Below are 17,149 nucleotides of genomic sequence, written 5' to 3'. Positions count from 1 at the left end.
TATTGCGGTTTGGCTGAGCGTGTCACGCGGCATGTAACGAAGTGCAGTGCACTCGTTTATCCGGTCTGTGACCAGTCACAGACCGGTCAGATCGCGGGTTAGGTGGCGACAGGCGATCTGACGCACGCCTCGCCCCATCCCGTCAGGACGAGGGCTTCTAGGCGCTCGTCCCCAGCTGGAGCTAGCGTGTTACCTCCTAGAGATGGCACGTTAGTCCTGGTTAGATATATGCCAGGCTTCATCCTAACCATTACAGGCAAGATGTTGTGTGAAGAAGGGCCAACATGTAGATTGCTAAACTGACGCGTGGTGGACAGGAATGAGCAATTTGTGACCAGTCTGACACTGGTCATGTCGTCAGCAGACAGCCATAATCCCACGTCGCACCTGCTTTCGGCGGAAGTGGAGGTAGGTATGGGCCGTCCTATCAGAAGGTCATTCGGACGGCAACTATACAAATCTCCGTCCATTTATGAAAAGGTAGGGTAAGTCCCCACAGAAAGGAGGGAGATGGTGCATGTGGTATCCCCTTAAGATATAAAAGGAGGACCTTGCCCACTTAGAGGGGGGGACTGGACTGGACTTTTCCAGATTCGGAACCCAGAACAAGGGAGAGGCTGGCTCATACTTTGTAGCTCCTTCATACACAGATCCCCCCAAAACACAGGAGTAGGGTATTACGCTTCTCAGCGGCCCGAACCTGTATACATCGCCCGTGTCTTATGCTCTTTCGACGGTCGCGAACCTTCCACATACAGAGAGCTTAGAATTTCACCCTGAGTCCCCGGCCGAACCGGCAAAGGGGGGCCTGCGCGGTCTCCCGGTGAGGAGCCCCACGCTCCGTCAGGCCTCCTTCGGCCTTTCCGGCGAAAAAAAGTTACATAACGTGGATTAATGTTTGTTTGCAACTTATACATTTTCTCCAAGAGAGATGCACACAACCTTTCAGAGTATAAATTATAATTTATACAGTTTTTAATAAATCCAATGTAGATATTTGGCTCATTTAAAAGATTTGTGCCACCCTTATAAAAAAGAACATATAGAAGTATTTTTGTTTAAAGTACAGAGAAAAAATTGCCGAGCACACTTGCCATGTGCACTGATATTTTGTTTTTGTCATTTTTGTTTTTAGTAATACCCTTCTTTTAAAAAAAGTCTTTGTTCCTTCATCAAGGAAAGGAACATCATTTTTTTATTAAAAAAATCAATATCACACGTTATACTGTCATCATATCCGTATACAATCACTTGTGCGCATAGTATGCGTATAAGATCGCTTGACACGCAGTAATTGTCAAGTTGAGCAGACCATGGAAAATTCAACGTTTGAGTTTCTAGCCCAGAACGCAAAAACAGATGAAAAGGTAAAGCACATGTTTAGTGCGTGCATGTAACACAAGTGAATCCAATACAAAGCATTATTACAGTTACCGAATGGCGTCCGATGGCACAATCTTAAAGAAACTAAAATTAACAATAAATCCCTTACCTTACCCATTAATATTCATAGTCACTAGGATTTGAACCTAGCAGATAAATATTCATAGCCACAAGGATTTGAACCTAGCAGATAACGTCACGCACCCATAACTCCTTCACAATAATTCCTTTGGTGCTTCCCCAAATTTGATATCGCTAACTTAAGCCAATAATCGAGCATCTCATATCAAATTTGCCAGAATACATACAGCCCGGAGCTCACAGCTTCCGGATACCATCTTACCAATAAAATGCACTCTCTTTATGGAGTAATTACCAAGTTTCCCCTTTTCTTCTAACTTTTGATTCGTTTTCGCTTCGATTTCCAATGAAATATAACTCATTTGTGCACGACAAAACTACTTTGTTCTACTGCTTAATCGGCGTGGCAGCACTAACTGCAAGTAGCTAAAAATTTAGCAATAACGTCTGAAGGCAGAAGCAGTCTTACCATTCAGTGTTCAATCCTGGCCTGCCCTACACCATATCTTCAAACAAGAACACAGGATTGCATTGACAGACTCGAGCACACATTTTTACTTCACAATTTAATTTAATGAAACGAGCAACTTCTCCTAAATTAAGATAAGTTCTTAGGATCTGTTATATATTTGTATTGTTAAAAATAAAATAGGGGCAAAAGTAAACTACATCAGAGTCTATTTTTACAAATCTGACTAACAATGGACAGTCTTGTATTTCTTCTCTCTTCAGTCTGCAAAAAAGGACAGCACTCAGCACCTAGTCTGCTATCAGCCATACTAGAGGCTCAGGAACATGAAGTACATAAATTGTGGACTAGAAGTCTAAAACATATATAAATTATAAAACATGAAAAAAATTCCCACTCAACGTGGGCAAGCAAATTAGCATGATATGCATGAAAATAAGGTGCTAGTGGATAATGCTAAGTACAAACTAGCTAATGTGAACCAGCTGACACGGTGCCTTTGTTGCTTTTGTAACGAGCTAGAGAAGAATATTAAGATTCATACATGTGTACTGAATTTTCGTTTTTGAAAATATACTAAAAGAGTTGATTGTTTTAGATCATAGAAATGGTAACTGGCATTTACACCAACTAGGATGTACATAGACAACTAAACAAATTAATGGGCCATATCTAAAGTAACAGCCTCGAATACATGTTTGATGCTCTTTGGTCATTTTTAATCGAACAAGAGGTGTTAATGTTCAGTCCTCTCTTACAGGTTACTTGCCTCTTCAACTATATGACTGGGTGAATAAACTCAATCCTCTAAAATATTACTTGCCTCTTCTGTAAATTTACCAAGTGCAGAAATGTACAATGCCATTACACTACACAAGCTTATTTATACTGATTACGAAAGTAATTAGTAACTAGTATCAGTACCTGTAACAAGCTTAGCCTTGAAAGCCTGTCTGTGCCTTTGAATAGGTTCCATATAATAAAAAAAAACACCATCTTTCTTTAGTGCACTCCATAACCGTTTAGAATAAGAGTGTCAGCTATCACCTTCCTTGCTTCAGAACATAATTTCTCAGCATCATTCCCTTCAATTGGATGGTGAATAATGAGCTTTACTGAACCTGAATTAAGGATGCCTTCCATTCCAGAAGGCATCAGTTTCCCTGTCCCGAGAAGAGTAATAGGTATCACAGGAGCACCGGTCTTTGTAGCCACACTGAATGCACCTCTCTGGGGACATTTATAACCACGTCAGTACACCATGAGAAGGTTAACATTATATACTGAATATAAAAATCTCATTAGATGTAATGTAACCTAAGTTTGGTTACTGAACCTTAAATGCACCTAGCTTTCCATCTTTGCTTCTAGTCCCCTCTGGAAAGAAAAATACAGATGCTCCTTTTTTCACCAAATCCACACACCGTTTAAGACAGTCCTGAATTTTAACAAACCATTTGTTATGCTCAGCATGGAATACAATGTTGACATACTACAAATATATAGGAAGGCGATCATGCATTAAACAAAAACGATGCTAACATTCAAAGATAGAAATAAACAAAATTCATTATGTGGTTTGGCCTTATGTGTATGCAACAAAGTTCTTCATTTTAAAGAAGGTGCTATAACTGTGTGAACAGAACTATGTTCAAGGCAGCCAACAAAGAGAGTTTTGTGTTTTCCCCAAAATCATATATGATTCATAAAATCTTGTTTATTTACCAAATACTGTAAATGTATATATGTCTACTTAAGAAAGCAGGGATGAGACTACAGCCATACCAGCTGGCTCCTGCTGTCCATACGCCGCAAAGGAATTACTCCTAAGAGATACATTGCCCATCCAATAATTGGGAACATAAATATACTTGTCTTGCTTATAAACTTGAAACACCTTCCTAGAGTTAGAAGGGTATAGATATCCAAGAAACTCTGATGGTTCGCAACATAGACAGCAGGGCTACTATTCGGTGGCAGGTTCTCCATTCCCTCGACGTCAAGCTTGTAGAACATGGAAATTGTCAGAGTTGCCCAAATCTTTGCAATGTAGTGCTGAGCTCTCCTCCGGTATCGGTCAAATAGGAGCACAAGTGGATGAACCACAACCATGGCGACAAACAAAAAGATTGCTGCAACTGCAGTCACCGCGTAGAAGCAAACCCCTCTGACCCTTGAAACCACATCGATGTCTGGTAACCAAATCAACAAACAAAAGTAACCACATAAGAAATGCAATTCTGGAATTTGGTATGAATCCCATTAGTTTGTCCATGAACATGATTTTATTTGCATCCGCACATTACATGTAAACTGCATAGACATAGTTTTTTTTTTTTTTGTTTTGCATTATACGTCTTAGTAAGAAATATCCATTGCCGCTCAAATTCCATGAAACATAAATGCACAATAGCTAGTTTTAGCTGCTACAAGTTCTGTAGAAAGTCTTAACAACTGCCAGTTATCCTCAATTTATACTTACATTCCATTGACACCTTCCAAGTTGGTGTGGAGCTAACTGTTATAAGCCAACAATATGTCAAGGTGGTTAACAAGAATGATGTGCTGGCAATGATTATGTTTGATTTCCACACCTTCAGTTTTAAAATTATAGATGGCAATTTTGTCACTGCAGGTTCAAACGATTTTTCTCCCCTCCACAATTCCACATTTTGTCAAGCAATTGCCAACAACGTTCCGAATGTAATGTTCCAGCAAACTACATTAATGGCTATGAGGCCAGCCCAGCGAGAGGAACATAGCAACACATTTTGCGAGAAGAGAGTGGAGGAGGCTGCAAACCTGAGAGCGCCTGCGGCGAATCCCCCATGGTAGCGGCACCACCAGCGGCGAAATCCGATCTCACCACGGTCTCCCTCCGCCTCCTCCAGCTCGCCGTCGCCACCGCAACCTGCGGACCCGGGCGGCGGCGCACCCGATGCGGCTGGCACTCCACGCCACGGCCGCGGCCACCGCTCACCACCACCGCTGCGGAAAAAAAAAAACACCCAAATCACAAACCCAAACCCAAACAGGATGAGAAGAGAGATCAGCGAGCGGCGGGGGGGGGGCCTCTCGAGAGGCGCGTGGCTACCGTGCGCGGTCGACGGCGTGGCGTCGCCGGCGCCGGCGGCGTGGGCGAGCGGACGCGGCCGGAGGAGGGTCCCCATAGGGGCTCACGCCTCCTCCTCCTCCTCCTCCTCCTCCTCCTCCTCTCGACGGCGGCGCGGCGGAGGCTTTGGATCAGGGGGCGGCGGCGAGTGGATGGGTGGATTGGGTAGAGCGGAGCGGTCGCCGTTGGCCGCCGATGGCGATGGAGAGCTTTGGATGTATTTAAGCGGATGATAAAATTCGTTGGAAACCAAGGCGTCGGTGGCGAATCGCGATGCGAACGATGGATGAACAAGCCGTGACGTCTGGAAAAATTCAGCAAATTTGATCCTTGTTTAGATTCCAACAAAATTTGGCCAAAAAGATCGCATCAAATATTTGGACATGCATGGAGTATTAAATGTTGACGAAAAAAAAAACCAATTACACAGTTTGCATGTAAATTACGAGACGAATATTTTTGAGCCTAATTACGCTATGATTTGACAATGTGATGCTGCAGTAAACGTTTGCTAATGACAGATTAATTAGGCTTAATAAATTTGTCTCGTTGTTTACAGGCAGAATATGTAATATGTTTTGTTATTTGTCTATATTTAATACTTCAAATGTGTGTCCGTATACTTTAAAAACTTTGCACCCAAAGAACTTAAAAAACTTTACACCCATCAAATATATCTGTAAGGCCTCATGGAGTTAGGGAAAATTTTTGGGTTTGGTTGTCACATCGGATATACGTACACACATTTGAAATAATAAACGTAGTCTAATAACAAAAACAAATTACAGTTTCTGCCAGGAAACTGTTAGATGAATTTATTAAGTCTAATTGATGCTTGTATACAGACCAATCATTTTGAAAACTAAGTTTTTTTTTCAATCATAAAAAATAAAGTACAAAAAATATTTAACGTTTACGATAAGAATAGCTTCTTTTAAAAAGGAAAAAGTCCATATGTACCCATAAACTTTTGATAGAAATTCCTCTAGCATCATGAACTTTAAAATTGGATATTCAACCCCCTAAGTTTTGTAATGCCATTTATATTGTGGTTTTCGATAGTGGTTTACTTATTTGGCAGCTTAAATGACTAGTTTTGAATATTTAATATAGTATATTGCCAATAATCGATCACCAATTTATACTATATTGTAATGTGAATTAGTACTATTGATATTCCTATGTAAGAGAGAAAAAGAAAAGGGATAAAATGAATTGCAACTTAAGACGAACGTGTAGATTTTGTGCATCTCACGTTGTCAAACTATTTCAGCATGTATGCAATTAAATGAAAACCACTTCAGGGTGTAATATGAATAATATAAAGTTCAGGTGTAATATGAATAATATAAAGTTCAGGGAGGGAGGGAGGGTTGGATGTCCGATATCAAAGGTAAGATAGACTCAAGTCAAAATTTCTGAGGATATTCAAACTTTTGTTATGAGTGTCTACGTGGTGGACTTGATTTTACCAAAGATAATGAAAACGTAAACTCAACCATTTATGTGTTGGAGGGACCGTTTTGTCTTTTGTGCCGAAGCTATTTATAAAGCACGGGCCGAAACCGGTGAAACCTTCAGAAAATTACAGCCATCAATAATTTATTGAGTGCTTAGTTTAAAAACAAAGGAGACAATATACATAGACTAGCCTCAAAAAGTTATGCTATCATGTATTATGAACTTGTTACTCCAAGATTTTATAAAATTATTATGATATTAAAATAATGGTTAACCAAATCTTGTAGTACTAAACAATAAACATCATGATAGCATGGAGTGTACATTCTAATAAAAAGAAATGCTGCAATCAGAGTTGCATCAATCTCCGAGATCATGAAAAATCGGTATTTCAACTAGGGACTTCTTAACTTCCACAAAACAGAGCGGAATACGGCATTTGCAACAGCACACCAACCATACACTTCTACACAGAATTTGATGGCCACCAAAGTGAGAGAAGACGCAGATGATATTGCATTGCTAACATGTGATTTATTCTAAGCTTCATCAGATTAAGACGTGTGGTCACAAGGTACAAACTGTATGGACGTCTCTGAATAACTGAAACACCACACACTACACTGAACATTCATCCCTATGCTGTTGCTACTTTACACTTAATTAGAGAAAAAAAAAAGGAGGGCTACTCCCATCATGCTAAGAAAAATAACATCGCTAGATGAGAAGAAAAAATTACACAAAACATGAGCAAAAACAACAGGGGAAAACATAAAAAAAAAAAGAATGAAACCATTGTTAGCTCCCAAGCCCACTGCAGGTCAGAGTATCAGTCCATCTGCAGAGCCCCAGGCCAAGACAAACACTTGTGTGTATGCTTTTTTGCTGCAAAGAGGTTGTTAGTTGATCTGTACAGGCCCCTCTTCACTCTTTCTATGAAAGTTTGCATTTCTCGATAACTTCTGTGACAGCTGAGTGCGTTTCCTCTGTGATCATATTGAGCTGCAGATGGAACGACTGAAAGAGAAACATGATGGATTAATAAATGATGGAAGCAGAATAAGCTCAGGCAGCTTCAGAGTTAATCAAAATGAACAAAAACTAGCAGCTTAGATAGGCATGCACTCAACCAGTGTGGGCACACAATATTCTCAGAGTCAAGTCCTAAATCGCAAGTTAAGAAAGAGTTGTGCCTGGAGTGCTAAGCCAAGAGGGTAAGAGGTTAGATACTTAGAAACTCCCTTTTTACCTCTATCTGTTGTAAGAGAACATTTAATTACGTAGCCAACATGTTGGCTTGATTTGGTGCTGTACTTCAACTGGGAGTTATCAATAACTTAACTCGGTACCAGATTGTGTCTCTCATCTCAAGGGTAGTGATAAAGGTATTACACAAAGTTTCAAATGTGACAGCAGACAATCTTACAGTGGGAGCACACTAGCATTTTAAGGGTTAAAAGTCCCAGCCGGAATGTTTTCTCCAGTTGAGAAATAAAACATCCTGTTACTATTCAAACTTGAAACAAGTTCAAATTTTCCTTATTTATGTGAAATTTTGCAAACAGGCTTCCTGGATGGGAAGTACAATTATGGTGACACCTCACACCTCAGACATGAAAAATTAATGATTTCCAAAATGGAGTAAATTCAAAGATCATCCATACTTTTTTATACAAACAGTAGTTCAAGAATTATGGAGACATACCACAAATTTCTCTAGCGCAGGCACAAGGATTTTTAAGCTGTTATTTGGAAGGCAGCTGGAAATGGCTCCACGAACCTTCATGCTGTTGCAGTTAACAGACAGTATAAGTTAAATGCCATAGTGCTGACATTATGCAAGTAGTTAGACATTAATAAAACAATCCATCAACTACAGATTGCAAACCTTTCAGTTGAAAGAAACGCAAGAAGAAGGGCTGCATAGGCCTCTACGATCATCATTTCAGCTTCCCGTGCTCCTTGCATCAAAGACTCCTCATCATCCTGTTGTTTACAAGCAACAGTCAATCAAATGGTTCATAGAATGTCATAATGAATGCATTGTGAGGTACACAGTTCTGTATAACATTATAAATTGCAATAACCAAGAACTAAAAAAAAATGCTAATGTTCCCAGTGCTTTCAATTGTAACAAAATAAATTCAACTCAAGCTTCTGGAAATCCAATTTATAGCTATGTTAATAATAATCTGTATGTGTTAATGAAATTTGTGGGTTTGTGGCATTGAGAACATTGCATTAAGATGGCCTTTCACTTCTAACCCGATGTCAATAGAAGGGAATACCATTTTACTTCATAGTAGTTGAACAAATGGTGCACTAAATTATTCTTTGAAATAGAACCTCAGTAATTTCGGTCTAACTAGAGTTGGTAGACTGGATTCAGATAGCAAATATTTATCATTGACATTATTACACATGCATTAATTTTCATCTCATAGATAACAGTATGTTACATGCAAAATATTGTTTTCTGAATAAGATCAACTGTTCTGCTGACCTATGCTAAGGAGCAAAATAAAATACTGCTTTTTGAAACAAAGAGCAGGTAATAAATGCCGAGTTTTACAAAGATATAATCTACATACAAAAGGAACTTGAAGAATTTTGAATTACCGGTGATATAGTTCCAGAAGCTTCACTAGCACCTTGACTTGCTAAGAATACAGAACAGAGGAGTGCTATGACATCTCTCTGTGTCTCTTCACTCTGTGGATTCTGAGATAGATCAACAGGAACACGGGCAGATGAAAGCCGTACCCTGTGGAGAGGTTATAAAGTATTTCTGAGTCGTTAAGAGAACATGAACATTAATTGGATGTTTCTGAGTCCTGACCCCAAGGAACTGCCAGAACAGTAACACTGATATGAATTGAGCAAATGGAAGGAAGCATGTGAGGGACTTACCTATTAAGGCTATCCTTCTCTACAAGGTTAACAAGCAAGCCCAATATGGCAACCAGAAAATCAAGTTCATGATCTCGCAATTGCTTAATTTTGACCTGGTGTGCCTTGCTGTTTTGAGAAGATGATAACTCATGATCAAGATTGACATCTCTCGTGTTATAGTTGTTGTCCACGACAAAACAAAATGAGGGGAAATGCTTCATGATCAAGGAGGCCATGGTGTTAAGTCCACCACATGACGCAATCAATTCACAACCAGATGGGTTGTCATTTGCTAAGTTCATAAGAACCTGCCAGAAAGGAACAGCAGAATTAGATGTGTGCCAATACGGTCAGCAAAATAAAGGGCAACCAAAATTAGACTTTTCCAGGAGTTGTTACATTTTCTTTGAAACAATAAGGCAAAGTTCATACTTCGGCCTAACCATTTACCAGATATCCAAGAAAGGAGCTAGCAAAAAAACATTAAGACAGATCAAGTTGTTTGGAAGATCTCATAAAACGATAAAAAATAGACAATGTAAGGGCATGTAAAGGTAACATTAGGCTCACAGTCAGAACAAGCATGAGTCCCGGTGAAACAATTATATTGTCCTTAAAAATCTTTTGAAAGTACCTTCTTTCTACACTTAAATTTAATCATAAACTGTCTTACATATGCATGTTAGCTGAACTATGTAAACTTAAGCACTCACTACACTCAGACACAGAGTGCCCAGCACATATCATGTACTAAAAGATAGTAGATACAATACAATAGCAATTTAGCTCGAGGCTCTGTCCTAAACCTCCAATCAGGATCACGTCTCATAAATTGCTACTGTATGATATGGATGGTGCCAATTTCTTCTAGGAGATGTTACAATACTATTTTGTACAGAATACATACACGACAGATGCTATAGATTGAGGAGCCATATTGAAAAGGAAATTTTGTGAATTCAAAATATGTCACTCAACAAAGTCACAAAGACAAACCGAGAAACTGTGACCCAAGAATGTATATTCTCTTGAAGAAGAAACAAGAAAGATCAGAAGGAAACATATTTAATTACCTTAACTGATGCCAAGAGGCAGTCTTCCAAAAGACTGGATTCATCTTTAGCACTAAAAAGAGATGTTGTACCCGACTGATTAAGATCTTCAGGTTGGTCTGGTTCATGACTTGCAACTAGCACTCCATTTCCTGATTTGTCTTGATGTTTCTGAGGCGATTTCTTTTTTGGACCAAGCAGTTCCCAATTTGAAGGCTCCTGATCAACATCATCAAAAGCAAAAGGGTCATCACCGCCACCACTGTCGGTGATTACATTTTCAGATAGACGGCGTCTTTTTGCCATTTCTCTGGAGTTCCCATCAGAACTGTGCGCTCTTATTGAAATCCACCCACTTGAGCCTCTAATTGGATTTGCATTGCCACGATCCTTTTTTATATTCAACTTCAAAGCACCACCATTGCTATGTCTCTCGCCTAATGAACCACTTGATGCCCCATTGCTTGATATAGATGGAGAACAATTGAATGCCTTCTGTGACAGACCAGCATCACTACCAGAAGATATAGTAATATGAGAAACTTCTGATTTTGAAGATAAGCAACTATGGCGTGTCTGGTTCGACAAAAGGTTTTTTTTCTTCGAGTTCTTGCGCTTTCCATCATTAAATGAAGTTCCCCCCATGACATCTGCTGCATAACAAAGTTTCAAGAACGACACTAATTAAACTTATATGAGGAACCAACAAGATAATCTGGGTCAGGAAACATGAAATATTAAAAATATCAGGTAGCGTTTTATAAATATTGGTGCCACCGTGTCAGGTCAAGTTCAACATCTGTAGTGAGACTTGAATGGCGACCAAACTATATTGAAACAGTGCACAGAAAAGCCAACGAGTTGATCAAACAAATTTGGTGTTTGTTATTACCAGAGCAACTCTGTTGAGAGACTTTAGACGATTTCGGATATGTAGAGCTGGAAACAACAGAAGAATTCTGCAGTATTGAAAGAGCTGCAGCAAAACAAAATAGGCGTCAGACTGCAACTTTAACATACTGGATGTTTAAAACATTTTATTGTGTTAGCGGACATATTGTATTATTAAGAAAAATACCTGATAATAACTCAATAATACTGATAATGACACCAACAAAAGAAAGCGAGGAGCGTTTCGGGTACAATTTTCTACTCATATTAAGCAAATGGGTCTGCAAGAAGCAAAATGAGTGTAAGAGTTTATACTGCTTTTCAGGAAAAAAAGAAAAATGTTAAGCAGAAATACAAAGTCACACTGTTTGCACATTTTGCACAGAACAAATGAGGGGAGAAGATGGTACAGAAGAAGAAAATGGGTACTAAACTGAAACAGAATATATAAGGAACATTACCTTGTTATCATCGCTTAGAAATGTGGCATTTTCCAATATTTTCAAACATTTCAAGAGGAGAGCGGCACTTTGCAAAGATGTTCCTTCATTTAGGTCCAAAGCTGAAGTTGAGGTATCCTTTATGAGATTCTGATACACAAGGTTTCCACCAGAAGTATATTGTTAATTTATTTATTCAGTTTATCAGCGTAATATGATTGCATTATTAGTTGGGGGCATAAAAAGTACACAGATAGGAGCACCAAGCAGTTTATCTCTTAAAGGGATACGCAATTTACTCCAAAGTTTATGCAAGAACAGCAAGTATAGCTGGAAAAGTAACATCCAAATGAATAATGTCCACTTGGTGTAGATATGTCAAGTATTATTATCGTGGGGGATATAATCATCAGAGGAATCACTGTAAGACACTAACACCACATGCAGAATAAAAAAGTATTAAAAAACTATTTTGCAACATGAAACAACATAATTTGTGATGCAGCCAATTTTCCATGTCCTGATGAAAATAGTTACTACCTCAAGCATTTTCCATGTCCCAAAATATAACAACCTTTGGCTATGTATCTGGACAAGCATTGCTTTCATGTGGCTTCAAGCACATTAAAGCTAAAATGGCAAAAAGGAACAAAACTTGCACCATCCTTTAGAGTTGAACAAAGGAAGTGTAAAATATGCGATGTTAGCGAGATCTCACCTCCAATGTTGAATGGCAATCCATCATAACGTCAAAAATACTATCAAGACCGCCCAACTCCCTTAATGTCTCTTTAAAATTTCCTCCGACTCTGGACACAGTGTCAGAAGTCTCTGTAACAATCAAATATTTGATAAGGGAAAACCTTCCTAGTATGACAATGGCCATAGGTGCTTCTAGTGCAGTCAATTACTCCAATTCAGTTGTGCAACACGGATGGAAGTCATCAATCAAAGGCAGGTGAAGCAAAGGGCTAAGCAAACCACCCATGAATATTGTAAACAGGTGCTATGTAACTTATGGCAACTGCTTATTTGGCTCATAAAAATAATTATAATGGTCATAAAGGGAAATCATGACCAAGAAATTTGATTAAAACTTACCCTCCACTGAAACAGCAGACAAGCATGCCTTTTCCATTGTCAACAAAGCAAGCCACTTTGGACACAGTTCTGGCCTTGTTGTTTTCTTGTCATCTTTGTCGAGCGACTTGATCTCTTGACAGCTTAAGAGAATCTCTTCAACTTTTGAAAGGATTTCCTCTGAAATGCAGTCAGAATCCTTATTTGATCCATTAAGCATTTGAACTTTACTGATTCCAAGAAGTTTGGAACCTATCGATGGTGCTTTGGAATCAACAAGATTCACTGGAGGATTTAATAATTTAAGAAGAAAATGGACACAAGATTCTGAATCCAACAAATGATTTTCTTGAACCTGAACAACAAGAAGGGAGATATTGGAGAATAAGCACAAGTGAAGTTATGCCATTAAAGAATACGAGCTGCTAGCAATATTAACTGAAATTTACACCATAAATTAAAGTTCAACTTCAAACAAAATGATGAAATAAAAGCATGGACTTTCTTAAATAATCTTCTTTGTAATCACATGCCAAGATATTCATGGAAAAGTGGTGAATACTTATATAACTGTACTGGAGAAATAAATAACTTTGCCATGATGTGATTATTTTTATGGGCTGTTATATAAAAGAAAACAATCGATATGCGTAAAAAATAGAATGAAGCATGCACAGAAGCACAAGGATGGGATTGAGAGGTACTCACATCACTTGCCAAAACGAATAGAAGAGCAGCTGCACCAATAGTGCAGGGAGGATCATCAATGTTCAAAACCAAAATTGCATCAATAATTTGTTGCACCAATCTATAGGATATAAGAAAAGAGGACACTTGTGAGTAAGAAAACAAAACGCAATGTATAATAATTTCATTAACGGAATATGTGTTTGTTGAATGGAACAATTTCAGCAATTGAATACATTTGAAATTCAACAGGAAAATGGATACAAATAGGAAGTGTGCTGGTGCGTAACAAGTTGTACATTTTTACTCTCAGCAATTTTATTTGTGCACATTAGCATAAATGGGTACGAAGTAAAATAAAAAGTTGCAAGAGTCCATAACAGTTCAAGCAATCAACCTCCTCACAGAAAACATGTCATTTGCTAACATGAACTTCCATCAAGTGCTTCTTTTATTCACAGTAGATTGCGATGTTTATACAGCTCAAGTGGAAATTCCACAAAAGTTTTGTGAACATTGTAGCATTGTGCTTTTGGTTTATAAGACTCTGCCTAAGGCTCTGGCTGGCACTCCTTAATCTAAAGCGATTTTGAACTTTTAAGAATAATTTTAGGTAGAACTTTACCTGTCTACTTAGCAATCATGAAAAGAGAGCCAGGCACCAAAAGTAACAAATAAAAGAGATTAAGTACCAAATAGAAACTCTCCTGAAAGTTCAAAATTGACTGATCTCTTGGCCTCGAGAGATATATTAGGCTAGAGATCAATGGATATTGGATAGCATTTCCAGCAGTAACATTCTACAGTCATATCTACATAGATACCCAAGCAATCCTAATTCAGTTAATAAAGATGTATTTCTAGTATCTAGGCATTCATCATCAGTCACTATGCTTCCTTCCTCTACAACCATGTGAGATTAGCAAAATAAAGAGACCAACATGCTAGAAATGCTCAAAGATCACACTTCCTAAACCCAGCTGTAACACTCGGTACCAAATTGGGCAAGGCAGAGGTTAAGACAAGTAGCGAACATCTAATTCTGCACCACCACGGTGATAACCCTAACCCTAACCAAGCAAGAAAACTCAGAACAAGAAAACAAACACAAGTTGGTAAATCATAATTCAGAACAAGTTCTTGTGCCTAAGATGAAGGCAATAGCTACGGATTGCAACACCAAGCATGCTGTTCGAAGGTCAAATGCCCTAAAGGTGGTTCATTTCCCACAGAAATGCCGATTACGGAGCCATAATCGTACAAAATCCCACTGTTTCCGCCAAGATTACGCAGAAGAAACAAGAACTGGCTGCCCAATTTCATAACCCTAACAAGATTCCTCACCAAGATTGCCCGCGAAGCAAGAGCAAGAACGCGAATTGTTATTCTTTACTTACAGCGCAGACAAGTAAGAAAAAAAAAAGGAGGGTTCTTTGGTGTACCGACCCCTGGGCCCGGAGGACGCGGCGGCGCGGCGCGGAGGCGCAGATCCCGAGCAGCGCGAGGAAGCTGGCCCGGCGCACCCGCCTCGGCGCGGTGGCGCGCAGCCCGTCGAGCGCGAAGTTCGCCTCGTCCACGCTCTCCATCATCTCGCCGTACTCCTCCGCCTCCATGAGCGAGGTGGCCGCCGCCGCCGCCGCCGCCGCCGTGGCGGGCTCCGCGTAGTCCCCACCCCCACCCCTCCCCCGCCGCCGCCGGGGCGGCGGCGGCGGGTCCTCGTCGAAGTCCCACATCGACGACGACTCCTGCGACGGCGCGGGCGGGTGCGACGACTGCGACGACGACCCCAGCAGGACGAGGTCGTCCTCCTCCTCCCCGTCGAATTCGAACGCGTCTTGCGACGACGAGAACCCACCGCCGCCGCCGCGCTCCCCTCCTCCCCCGTCGGAGAAGGAGCGGGATCTGCGGCCGTAGGTGCGCACGATCATCTCAGCTGCTGCTGCTGCTGCTGCTCCGCCTCCTAGCTGCTGCTGCTGCGGCGGCGGCGGCGGCGCGCATAGGAGAGAGGAGAGAGAGATTTGGGAGTCGTCTCGTCTCGTCTCGCGGGGGTGGGGATGTGGGTGACGTCGTCGTGGGGGGGATGGGTTTGGATTTGGATTTCGAAATTTTTTGCTGCTGCGGCTGCGGCTGATCCGGATTTGGGAATTGGGAATCGGGAAAAATGGAGGCGGAGGGGAGAGGCGTGCGGATTTGGGGGAAATCGGAGGAGGAAACCGGGAATGGGACGAGGAGGAGGGGGAGCTGAGGCGCTGAGCTCGGCTTGGCTCCGGATGTGCTCGGCTCGGCTCGTGGCGTTGGGCCAAGCTAGCTAGCTAGCCAAGAAAGGGAAGGGGATTTGTAAAAAGAAAAAAAAAAGGAAGGAAGGGGTGGGACCCACTTGCATAGGAAGGCGGTTAGGCGGTGGGTGGGATGGGGCGCTTCCTAGCCGTTGGATTGTTGGTGTTCCATCTTGGCATCTCATGTGGGAGGATGACGAGCCATTCGGTGATTTTCGATTTAGTTGGTGTTTGTATCGATCAGTGTTACGTCGGATGTATACTAATTAAAAGTATTAAACGTAAACTAACAATAAAATTAATTGTATAAATGAGAGCTAATTCGTAAGATAAATTTTTTAAGCTTAATTAATCCGTAATTAGTACATGTTTACTACAGCATCACATAGGCTAATCATGGATTAATTATGCTCAATATATTCGTCTCGCGAATTAGTCCAGGGTTATGGAATGGGTTTCATCATTAATCTATGTTTAATACTTCTAATTAGTGTCAAATATCCGATGTGATAGGGATTAAAATTTAGTCCTTGGATCCAAACACCACCTTAGATGAAGATGAAGATATTTTAGTCCACGTAAAATGAAACAAGTTAGTAATGATTAATTGAGTTTTACTTTTATAAACCCTAAAAGTAAATTTTATTTGATATTTTAGAGTAAGTTTATATACAAAATTAAAAAACAGTTTGAAAAACATGCTAATGTATCATGTATCTTGATGAGAAAAGAACATAACCTAAATGAAGATGAAGATATTTTAGTCCACGTAAAATAAAATAAGTCAATAATATATATGATTAATTGAGTTTTTTAAAACTCCAAAAATAGATTTTATTTGATATTTTAAGTATTTTTTATATAGAAAATTAAAAAACAGTTTGAAAAACGTGTAAATAAAAATTAAGATAGAACTTTTATCATAATGGACAAAAGGATGTACTAGTAGTTGTTGAGCCACAGGGAATTCGTGAGTAGTGAGAACCAACCCGTTGTTGCTGGGAAATTCGTGGGAACTATAGTACCCCGTTGATTGCATCTTCTTCAACCTCTCGGTCAGGTTAGTGGTGCTACTGTTCACGCCATGGTTGACGCTGGTCAAACGCTCGTTTTCTTCACCCTCGTCAACGTCCCGTCTTCCATTTCATCGTTTTGCTCCACAGACCACAGCTGCATAGAGAGTTAGAGACCCACCTAGTTGTATCCTCCTGAAAAACCTCTACAATTTCTTTCTTTTTGCCTTTTCAGGCTTTTGCTGCACGGTTCTCACTTTATAAAATGGAGGCCAGTTTAGGGCAAAGAAGTGCCAAAACCTCACTTTAATT

At 40.1% G+C, this 17,149-nt stretch overlaps 2 protein-coding genes across 3 annotated transcripts; both read right to left on the bottom strand.

The window, feature by feature from the left end:
* Positions 1-2,015: 2,015 nt before the first annotated feature.
* Positions 2,016-5,239, bottom strand: LOC4349006 (1-acyl-sn-glycerol-3-phosphate acyltransferase BAT2, chloroplastic). Its single transcript, XM_015757481.3, has 6 exons — positions 5,028-5,239; positions 4,736-4,921; positions 3,719-4,125; positions 3,270-3,371; positions 2,858-3,163; positions 2,016-2,197 (listed from the first exon to the last, which is right to left on the bottom strand). The coding sequence occupies exons 1-5, from the start codon at positions 5,101-5,103 to the stop codon at positions 2,936-2,938; spliced, it is 999 nt and encodes a 332-aa protein (XP_015612967.1). The 5' UTR covers positions 5,104-5,239; the 3' UTR covers positions 2,016-2,197; positions 2,858-2,935.
* Positions 5,240-7,020: 1,781 nt separating this feature from the next.
* LOC4349005 (wings apart-like protein 2) lies at positions 7,021-15,774 on the bottom strand. 2 transcript variants are annotated; one of them, XM_015759130.3, is made up of 13 exons: positions 14,995-15,774; positions 13,570-13,669; positions 12,883-13,216; positions 12,500-12,612; positions 11,803-11,931; positions 11,529-11,622; positions 11,343-11,426; positions 10,472-11,103; positions 9,417-9,706; positions 9,126-9,270; positions 8,395-8,492; positions 8,212-8,293; positions 7,021-7,523 (listed from the first exon to the last, which is right to left on the bottom strand). In XM_015759130.3, exons 1-13 carry the CDS (start codon positions 15,474-15,476, stop codon positions 7,440-7,442), a joined length of 2,667 nt encoding a protein of 888 aa, XP_015614616.1. In that variant the 5' UTR covers positions 15,477-15,774; the 3' UTR covers positions 7,021-7,439. The 2 variants fall into 2 exon arrangements, with proteins under 2 accessions (XP_015614616.1, XP_015614617.1); XM_015759131.2 differs by having other exon boundaries at positions 10,472-11,100.
* Between the last annotated feature and the right edge of the window lie 1,375 nt (positions 15,775-17,149).

The sequence above is a fragment of the Oryza sativa genome, chromosome 10 (genome assembly GCF_034140825.1).
Source record: "Oryza sativa Japonica Group chromosome 10, ASM3414082v1".
Lineage (NCBI taxonomy): Eukaryota > Viridiplantae > Streptophyta > Magnoliopsida > Poales > Poaceae > Oryza > Oryza sativa.
The sequence above is the reverse complement of the archived record's forward strand: the minus strand, read 5'-3'. Positions and strand labels throughout refer to the sequence as shown.